The sequence below is a fragment of the Festucalex cinctus genome, chromosome 1 (assembly GCF_051991245.1).
Source record: "Festucalex cinctus isolate MCC-2025b chromosome 1, RoL_Fcin_1.0, whole genome shotgun sequence".
Lineage (NCBI taxonomy): Eukaryota > Metazoa > Chordata > Actinopteri > Syngnathiformes > Syngnathidae > Festucalex > Festucalex cinctus.
In genome coordinates, this window is record NC_135411.1 from 49,706,036 (window position 1) to 49,716,643 (window position 10,608).

Below are 10,608 nucleotides of genomic sequence, written 5' to 3' on the forward strand. Positions count from 1 at the left end.
TAAGTGAAGTCAGGACAAATATTTTTTGTGTTACTTTTGTTTGGTGTGCCGTGAGATGTTGTCTTGTTTGAAACCATGCCTTAAATTATTTCCCAATGGACTCTAAAATGTTCACCGTTCAATTCACAAGTATTATAGTCTAACAAAAGTTCTACCCATCCGACACAGGTGGAGTACTCACTGGGCCAATTTGGTGCGGCTGTAGGATCGTCTCCATGGTGACCTCCAAGACCTGCGAGGAGCAAGGCTGAGGTCGGGTAACATGGCTGCCAAGGATACCTCCAGTGAGTGTGGCTGCCCACACAGTGGGTGCTCTGTTGAGCAGTAGTAGTTACACTGACCATAGAAACACACATTCCCCGCTAGGGGGAGTCAGAGAGACACATTTTAGTGGAAGGACATTAAAGTGGCTTTAGTGCGAGAGTGTAACAAAATCCCAGAGCAGGAGCATACCAGGGGAAGTAAAGAAGGTGCGAGACAGCTTGCGGTCAGTAGTAATCTCTCTGATCTCACTGGTGACATTGATGAGACGACCGACCACTGGGGGGATTCTGTTGAAGCCCAGCAGTCTGAGACGCAGAGCAACACAGAGATCAGAAGCAAAAATCACTTTGAAAAAGCACAGCTCCATTGAGGCAGAACACTTCTGTCCTGTAGGTGGCAGTTATGTCTAAGTATAAGCTTCTTAGAAATTGGTGTACTCTAGCTGTTTTTGACTTATACTAATTAGGGCCCGTTGCGAGGTCCCTCTTGTTTCTGTAGGAAATCTTCTTCTTCTTCTTCTTCTTCTTCCGCTTCTTCTTCTCCACAAATGATAATGTTTTTGAGACACTAAACGTGAACTAAAAATCACCAAACTTTAGAAACGCATCGGGCCTAGCAAAAAATGTGATATTTTAAAGTCGCCATATAACAGTGTCAAAAATTGGGTCTGTAGCACCCCCTACATATGTGTAACGGAGAGCTGTCCCGCTACGGTTGACCTACGGCTACAAAAAATATGTGGCACGTGTAGCACCCTGAGACGATCAAAAAAGTTTTGGTACTAGTATGCTCAAATGAACAGGAAGTGAGCTATGAGTATTTAAAGTTTTGCACATTTACAGGGGTCATACTTTTGCACCTTTGTCCTACACGGTTAACCCGATTGACCTCAGACTTGGGCTGTATCATCACATATACCTGAGACAACATAAGTGTTTTTCTTCTAGAAACAATTTGTGTTCAAAAGAGTAATACATTTGCATCACAAACTCTCTCCTGAAAAAAAGTCAGACACCATTACCGCTGGGAACTACTTTGCTGTTCGTTCGTGTCACTGTACGGTGCCCCGCATGCAGCTGATAAACGCGCACTAATCTAAAAGTTGTGTTTTTGAAGTTTGAAGGTGCGACTATCAGCTGTCTGCAACGCGTCTATCAGCTGTCTACAGGGCGCCACACAGTGAAATGGAGATTCATGTAAAAAAATCTGAACTATCCCTTTAAGATATCTAAGATGAAAAGTTATCGAAAGCTTTTTATTTTGTCGCACGCCGTTGCTGCAGCGATGCATTGTTTGCCAACAAAAATTGTGCTTTTTTTTTTTTTTTAGTAGGTCTAAACATGGGCAAAAACTCACGAAACTTTGCACACACATCAGACCTGTCGCAATTACCAATAAATGGCTCAATAGCCCCCTATACACATTTTTATGAAGCATTGTATGATTCAGATAGATTTGTGAAAATTGGAAGGCATACCTATCAGCCCATGACCAACAAAAAAGTATTCTGTAGCCATATGCTAAACCTAATAGGAAGTCCGGCATTTTGATTTTATTTTGGGAATTGCACGCCATTTTTGGCATTTTAATGAAACACACAAGGCTTGGCAAAAACATTTACATTTTAAATGGTCCTTGTCCTATGTAACAGTACCCCAACATGCAAGTAACCTCAACGTGGCCAGGGTTGCAAGGGTCCTTTTATAGCTTCTCACAGCTCTAGTTAATAACTACATTCATTGCATCCATTTTCACATACAGCAGAACCTCTGATCTGAACACTGGATGGTAATTGACATTTGATTTGTTGATATTTTGAAAAGTTTACTTTGGTTAGGAAATAATGGAAATAGAAATGATCAATTCTAGGGTGCAATTGTTGCCATTAATAAAATTGGAGGAAAAAAAATAAAAAATCTGCTGTGTCGCCATGCATGGCTGGCAATTGGAAGTCCCAAAGGTGACTCCCAAAGATAGATAAGTGCAAGGACTTCACAGCCTCTACTCCAAGTTAGGATAAATTAGGTGATTTTAAGGGGTGTAATAAAAAACGATTTGAATTAGGAAAATCAATTTTGATCTAAAAGGTGTAAGTAAGTGCATTGGTACATGAACAAATGACTTGGACTCAATATAGCTTGAACCGGTCAAAAATACTATCGCTAAAATATTATCTGTTATAAATCAGCTTGATATTGCTGATGATTTGCCTATGAATTTGATTAGATGCAATAGTTTGGGCTTTGGAGAGCTTGTACCCATTCATAAAGATAACAAAGTAAACAGTAATGACAAGTTAATTCATACTGTGAAATGATCGTCTATTTTCAACAAGAAACTACCGGGTAATTGCATCATACACTCGAACTGAGCAATACCTTGTCAAATCAAATCGTAATCCCCCTGAATCAAATCTTAAATGAATCGTTCCACTTTAAAATGTACCGTCCTTGAATCGCATCGCACCCAACAGAGATACGAATCAAATTGTCTTTTATTGGAGAGATGCACACACCCACTAGAGATTTTCTTTTCTCTTCACAATATAGTTGAGGCTTCACAGAGAAATTAATTCTTGGTACCTGTCAAGGTGAAAAGCTGAGATCTCCGCATTGTGTCTTTCAAAGTCGGAAAAGTAAAAGAGGTTCACATCAGTCTCTGTGTCTCTGGCTTGTCTGGATAGATGAGAAAAATACTCACGCTGAGTTGGATGTGGGAGAGCATTATAGAATTATGACACAACGGTCTTACTTCATAGGTTTGAGCAGAGCTTGTCCATAGTTTGGGAAAGATATCAGCAGTTTGAGCTGAGTACCTCCTGATTTTTGAACTGAAAGATGAAGACAAATAAAGGTTATGTTCCTGTGAGGGGAAGAAAAGAATCACACCATTCAGTGACAACTCATGCTGTCTTGACAAATGATTAAAACATCTTTTAAAAATGTAACATCTGATCTGTCATTTAAACAGAATATAATGTCTATACATGTACGCCCTTTTGCCAATGACATGTTTTTGATAAATTGGTAAGATAAGTTGATAAGGTAAGATAAATTGTTTTATTTTCTATAGCCAAATATGAAGACGAAAAGAGATTGTTGTGACATGAAGCAGTCAGTATAAAAATTCCTGCAGCTTCGTTAATGTTACTGTTTGCTTCTTGGCATCCTACCTGACCAGTTTTCATTTCATTTTCAAGTTTCAAATTTGGATGGACGTGCAGTTTTTGGTTTTGTCATTGTTGTGCCATTTTTCTCTCAACTTGATAAATGGACTGCACTTATAGCTGCACCATATGGTGTACAAAGCACTTTACACAGCCTCACATTCACCCATTCATACATCAATGGGAGCAATTTAGAGTTCAGTATATTCAAGGGCATTTGGACATTGTAACGTGTGTTGAGGATTGAACCCACAACCTTCAGGTTGTGAGATGACCAGTCTACCACTGAGCCATGCCACCTCATGATGACTCACTTTGTTCTATGCTAGGCTTTAAATGATTTGGAATTAGGAAATTTGCAAACAACCCATTAGCTTCATTTTCACGTGATCTGAATTATGTTCACTATTTTATTTTTTTTGTCAACTTAATTATAATGGTTATAGGTCACATTTTTATATATCACAAAAACCTGGCATTACAAGAGGGGTGTTCATTTTTTATAGCCTGTATTTGTGTAACATAGAGAATAGAAATATTTAGTATAATTCTATAGGTCTGTCAGTTAGAGCGAAAGGTCCTACAAAAACAACCAAAAATCAGCTTGTATCTGCTGTCTTCACAGCATACACACTTCTCAATGTATAATTTACTGTACTCTGCACTGTGCTGAGATTTTGAGCAGGGTGCCTAAAATCAAAACAAAACAAACCTGATTATGTATGAGTTCATCCAGAATGTACCTTACCCAGTCATAGATATATGCCTGAGACATCCCTCTTTTGCACAAAGTGTATTTCTGACATAGTGATACTCCTAATAGCCTTGCCCTCTATGGATAAGTTGTCCATGGCAATAATATGAATACAATATGGATTTAGGTAATGGACAAACACCTCCACCTTCTTCATATCAATAATTAAACAGTATAAGGAAGTTATAAGAAATTATTTTATAGTGACATAGTAAGGTTAATGTTTTTTCCATTTTGTATACTTTTCTCATAGGGGTCAGCCTTGATTGTGCAAATGTGGGTGTGTGCATGACACGTGTGCTTGTGTGTGTGTGCCCCCCTTTTTTGTTGTTCTGAAAAATCTCCAAAGGGTTCCCTGCTCTGAATGTAAACTTTGGCACAGTTTACTGTCTCCACAAGTTAAAAAAACAAAACAAAAAAAACCCTGTAATTTCCCCATCTTGCCTTGGGCTCTCTCACAGACTAGACTCATTTCTATAAAGGCATATGAGTAAAAAATGAAACAAGGAGCATGGTAGGGACTTTGTTTTTCTGTTTAACTAAGAAGAAACGGAATTATCATAATTAGATGAGAACTAAGCACTACTGGGACCATTATGGTTAACAGCTAGGTCAGCTTCAAAATTTATTCTTGCCTTGTTGAGCAATGCAGCTTTCTCTCATGAAGTGCCAAATCATGTCAGTCTGCATTTAAACCCAAAAGACGACTAAAGGTATATAATAACAAATGGAGTTAATGGGACTAAAACTTGTCTTTACCTAATGATGCAATGTTTCAGATATAACGTTACACTTCCGAGCAGTTTATGCATAAATCTATGCATTTTGTATAACTTCGTCGCTGCATGATGTTTGTTGTCTTGAGCACTCAGACAATACCGGAACTGACATCAGTACTCTGCACCATACCGCTTATTCTTGTTCTCTTCTTTCCTCACCTGCTCCAAGGATGTGTTGCGTTGCCAAGTAATGAGTCAGCTTTGACACAGTCGGGTCCTTTCTTTTGTATAGTTCCCACCGTGTAATGCCCAAGTGGAATCGCAACCAAGGTGGGTGCGATTCTGCATCATTGGTCCAAGAGACTTTGTCGTAGCCTTCCTCTTGACTTGCACTCTGCCTTTAAAGGAGACACTGGGTGGTGAGAGATATGCCAATATCAATTACCTTAAAGACCCTGTAAAGTCAATTCATAGATTTGTGTCCAGGTACATCATAAGGTCCTTATTTTTTATAGACAGGCACATGTGCGTTTGGCATAAAAACGGGCACATCTTTATTTTGGTGCCGGGGAAAGTCCAGTCTACAATGTTTGGGAATGCATTACACCTCTATGGGTGTTCCAGCGGATGTGGCTGCCACATCCCTGGCGCATCTCGCAATTTGACAGTTTACCTGCTTAAACGCACTTTGCGTGTGCCAGTCTCATCTCTTGGAACCCAACGAGTCAATTTGCTTCCGCAATGTCAAGCACGGGTGCGCTTCCACTGCCATGATTTTAATGAGAATGAGGGGAGCTGCTTCGATTTGCCGGGAGTCGGCTACATTCCATCAATGACATACATTGACGCATACACCCACTTACGCCCAATTCTACCAATGCAAAGTCTAGAAAAATACAGAAAGAAAGAATTTCATTCCATTTAATTTTTCCAGAATTTGTGGGCGCCCAATGACACACCTGGACGTCTGGCATGAATAGCCAACTCTACTAAAATCACATTCAGCGAGTCATGTTCGTATCACCAGCTATCCAGCACAATTGTAAGTTTCTTTTATTAGTTATAATTGCGTGGCCCCTTTCTACGTCCACAATGTGCAGTTAGCTAGCTAGCATAGCCAGATTCCCAATTGTAATTTATTTTACATTATTCAGGCTACCATTATATGTTGAACATAAAGCATTGTTCGTATATAACTGACAGGAATTACGTATGTGCTAACATGCCTGTCATGTAGAGTGAGCAACAGTCTGAATGTGTCACTGTGTTTAGTAAGTCGATCCCAGGACAGATGCGATTTGCAACCCAGAAAGTTGCATATTGCCTTGTGTATTTAAATATTTTTATTTTTTTTAGAATATTTTTAAATTCATAGATAATGTATTTCAACTTTTTCCCCTTGCTTTTTAGTGTAAAACATATATTAAAGTTTTTTTTTTTTTTTTTTTTTTTTTTTTTTTTAAAGCATTTTGTGGATTGTGGAAAAAAATAATAATAAATCCTGTTCCCAAAGCATTTCAATGAGTGTCAATGATATCAAGGTTTTTGCCGTTCCACTGTTAGCAGTTCACTTTCCCTATGAATTTATCTGTTACTTGGACCTACACTTTGATAGAAAATCAAGTGAGGAGGTGACACAGCAAATTAGTCAGCTGACTATCAATTTGCCGATAGGCGCCTCAGTTAGCTTGCGAGCTACTTTGTGGCTAGCGCTTATTTTTGGGGTTGGGACAGCTCATTTATAGTTTGGGATTTACATGATTTCAGCCACCGGAGACTTTTAGTTGATATTGTTCGCGGCTCAAACGTGGTGATGTGTGGGCAGAAGAAAGAAGCCTGGTATTTGATTGACAATTGACAGTTGAGCAGGGTGTGGTTTCAGCGCATTTAAGGGACATGCCCACAGCATTTGAGAGCAGGAAGAAAAGCTTAATTTTTCATTATTTTAAAACCCTTATTATAAAGTTGGGCTTTTTGTGTGTGTGTCATTTAAACTTTGCACGGTTGTTAACACAGTACTTGTCCTTGTGCTGTGTCAAATTTACAAGCCATTTTTATTTTCACTTTATATGGACTTTTTACCATCCATCCATCCATTTCCCAAACCACTTAATGGAAAGATAAAAGAAAGTAGTGTTTGATGTTTAAAAAAAAAAAAAAAAAAAAAAAGGTAGGCCACGAACCACTCAGGTTGGTTATGTAACAGCAAAACTACAGCACTCTGTTTTACACCAATAACCCATCCAATATCAGATGAACAATTTCAGTATAGCACTCACCACTGACTGTCACTATTGATGCCTTCCTCCTTGTCATCATAACCATCCTCATTTTTCTTCACCCTCAGCAACCAGTCATCCTCCAGCAGTGCTACTTCTGGCAAGTTGTACAGCGGGTGCTTGAAAAGTGCCTCCAGCATCGAGGCCTCCTCGACGATTTGATTTACCTTTCCTGCGCCGATCCTTTTCATCTCTGTGCCAATGGCATCATGCAATCCGGTGGCATTTGATTTGTAAGGTTTGCCATTCTGGGAACTTATTGATAGTGTACGTGAAGAGGAGGAGAGCGACTGATGCTTCTGGCTATCTGTTCTTGGATTTAGGGAGGAGGAAGATGAGTTGGGAATGACGCAGGCTGTTTGGAGGACAGTGAGACAAAAGACTGCTAGAATGATGTGCAGAGCAAGGGACAGACAGGCCAGGCAAAGATAGATAGAACGAGTGGATGGGCCTAGTTTCCGCGTCACCATGCTGGAAAATAGGCAAGAACAGAAGGAGACACTTGAAAAACAAATGAGCTGTTGAGCCTTGACCACTTCACACCTAATCACAAAATTTTCCTTTTTTTTCTTTTAACTCAATGTGTAATTGAACTAATTTTTATCTTCTACTTTTTTAGATTTCTTTTTCACCCACAGTACTTAAAGACACACTACACAATAGTTTGACCTCAAACAGCTTCTGATTGTGAGAATAGTGTCTCTGCTGTTGCCATGGTAACTTGAATCATCTATTTTGTGGTCTAGAGACTAATCGTGGACCAGCCCAGAAACCACCAATGTTTTTCAGACTTGTATGGGAACATTTCGTGTGTAAAAGCTGAGAGAGAGGGCAAACCCTAGAGCAAATAGTTTGCATACTCAAATAGATTACACGGTAATGTAAATGTGATGTTTTTTACTTACTTTTGTCAATACAACAAGATCAGATATTAATAAGTTAAGATTAGAACAATCAGAACATCAGAATGTAAATGTGATGGTTCTTACTTACTTCTGTCAATACAACAAGATCAGATATAAATAAGTTAACATTCAGAACAATATTACACCCAGAGGTGAATTGTAAATCTACTAGTTTTAGTTCATGAGCAACTCAAGCATTAAGTTCAAAAGAAAAAAGAAAAAAAAGATCCAATAATCATTTACATGAGGTACAGAAAAGCTCACAGAGAAAAATCAATAAATTATTGAACTTGCTGCTCCCAAATTCCCTCGGGTACCGCAAGCGGAAGGAATTACTTACATCTCTTCCCTTCAAGACCTTTATTTCTTCTCCAACTCTCTGTTCCCTACTTCTTCGGCTAATGAGACAAATATCGGATTCTTCTGCGAATTCTACCACAGTGTGTGCATTCAAATGTTTGTTATGGCACACTTCAATTCAAACAGAACAGAGACATGTTGCGGTGACCTATGTCATTGTGACCCGTTCTGTACACAAATGATCTTTAAGCCTGTCTGACAGTGAGAGGAGCACAGATAGAAGCTGCAAAATTAGCATGCTAAAAACATATGGTCAGTGACGTGGCAGTATAATGCAAAAAATCTAATTACAATTTCAAATGTAATGGATTTCCACTTAGTAGTCACTGATTAACTTTACAAAAGTGGTCAAGGGTATTTTTCCCAAATTAAGACTATGATATACCCAAATCCTTAAGCTCCAACAACAACAAAAAATCCATCTTAAATTTCACATATGATTTGTCTTCATGTCAGAGCACTGAAGTCTAGGGCAAATCTCATGACGCCTAAAAAAAAAAAAAAAAAAAAAAAAAAAAGTTTCTCATATTTCTTAAACAGTCACTCTGACTTGGCCGTGGTGTGTGATAAATATATATGTGTCTATCTCTTCATCCATCCTCACAAGGGTCGCGGGGGGTGCTGGAGCCCATCTCAGATGGCTTTGGGCAGTAGGCGGGGTACACCCTGGACGAGTTGCCAGCCAACCGATCTGTTTATAAAAAAAAAAAAAAAAAAAAAAAGCTAATCGCTGGACCTCGTGTGCCTCTAATTTCATATACAAGAAACCAGTGAGCTCCTGGAAAAACCAAGACTAAGAAGGCATGACAAGGTGTTAGTTATTTGTTTGGGCACCTGCGGGCACACATCCGCACACACTCTTGCTGACCTGTTACCTTGCTACACCAGAAAAGCAAACCCTATTTGTGAAGTAGTCTTACAATAACACTAAACACAAGACTAAGCGCAATTTCTGGAGAAATTGCGTGGTAATGCTGAAAGCTGAATGCTAATAGCTGAATGCTAAGATTTGAATGCATGTGGAATGCTTATTAAATAAATTGAGAGATAAATTATGAAATTATAACCTCCTGATTACTGGACAATGCTTTTTTTTTTTTTTTACCACCGAGCAGTGTCAGACACCTGGTAATGATGATAAGTCTGTCCCATTGAAAGTGAATGGGGAAAAGTTGATATTAAATGTTAAATTGTGCAGAAACTGTAAGTAATGTGGAATCAGACAATATATACCCCGGGAGGCGTGAATTTTTGAAGCTAGTTGAAATTTGAACAATGTAAATTCGAAGTATTATGTGGGAGTTGTTACACGGCAAAAAAGTGTGGAGAATAAAAATCACAATACCATATGTGGGAATGCTGAAGCATTCCCACAATCATCAGTTTGAATATTTTTTTTGTGAGGCATTCTATATCTCATCAAGGACAACATTGAATGTTGTGTAAAGAAGGTATTGATTAACATGTGGTGTTATTTCCGACCCAAATCCTAAATGGCAAATTTTATTAATGTCAAAACTGTGTCGAAATAACAATAAGTTGTTGTGTTGATTTTTTTTTTTCTCTACAGTAATCACGCATTCAGTCATTCATTCAATCATGTACAAATTCATTGTATTGTTTAAAAACGGCTTATGATTCTTCTACTTTGAGCATCTCTAGCTCCTACAGATTAAAAAGGGGTCAGTGTATTTAATGTTGCCACCTAACTAACTACTATATGTTTCCGTTAATTAGCCAACTGCTTTAGGTCTGAATGCATAATGAGTGTTGTAGCAGGTCCCTTAAGAATAGGCCTATGCTCAAATCTGCAGAAAATTATATGGTATTATACAGTTAGAGTGTACAGGCACATTTATATTTTTTGTCAATATGAGCTGTAAAATGAGTGGACCATTTTCCAAAATTATTTGTCATATTTGGAGTGTTTCCCTATTCAAAATTCTATACTAATTTCACCATTTTTTTTTTTAAATCTGTGACACTTTACACATTATCAAACGATGTCCCATTAAGTAATGTATTATTCATCTGAGCTGTCCTATTAATTAAGCATCATTTTGAATTTGTCAGATTTCATTTTCATCTGTTTTTGTCATCTAAAACCTTACACTTGTCATAGTACTGTATATAAAATACAGACAAAGGTCTGGTGGCCTCC

The 10,608-nt window shown here is 38.3% G+C and overlaps 1 protein-coding gene and 1 long non-coding RNA gene across 3 annotated transcripts in view; one reads left to right on the plus strand and one right to left on the minus strand.

The window, feature by feature from the left end:
• Window positions 1-3,188, plus strand: part of LOC144032301 (uncharacterized) — a 5,896-nt gene extending 2,708 nt beyond the window's left edge. Inside the window, exon 3 of the long non-coding RNA XR_013287766.1 lies at window positions 169-3,188. This is a non-coding gene — a long non-coding RNA (uncharacterized LOC144032301). The remainder of the gene's footprint in view (window positions 1-168) is intronic.
• The window catches only part of LOC144032278 (extracellular serine/threonine protein kinase FAM20C-like), a 10,640-nt gene extending 2,058 nt beyond the window's left edge, over window positions 1-8,582 (minus strand). The window contains exons 1-7 of one of the 2 annotated variants that reach the window (XM_077540043.1): window positions 8,428-8,582; window positions 7,183-7,653; window positions 5,123-5,301; window positions 3,016-3,094; window positions 2,847-2,939; window positions 454-569; window positions 182-314 (exon numbers count right to left, since the gene is read on the minus strand). In XM_077540043.1, coding sequence (XP_077396169.1) covers window positions 182-314; window positions 454-569; window positions 2,847-2,939; window positions 3,016-3,094; window positions 5,123-5,301; window positions 7,183-7,652 — 1,070 coding nt within the window. In that variant the 5' untranslated portion in view covers window position 7,653; window positions 8,428-8,582. Of the gene's footprint in view, window positions 1-181; window positions 363-453; window positions 570-2,846; window positions 2,940-3,015; window positions 3,095-5,122; window positions 5,302-7,182; window positions 7,654-8,427 lie in introns of both variants that reach the window. The other variant, XM_077540035.1, reaches the window with a different exon arrangement.
• Window positions 8,583-10,608: the final 2,026 nt, after the last annotated feature.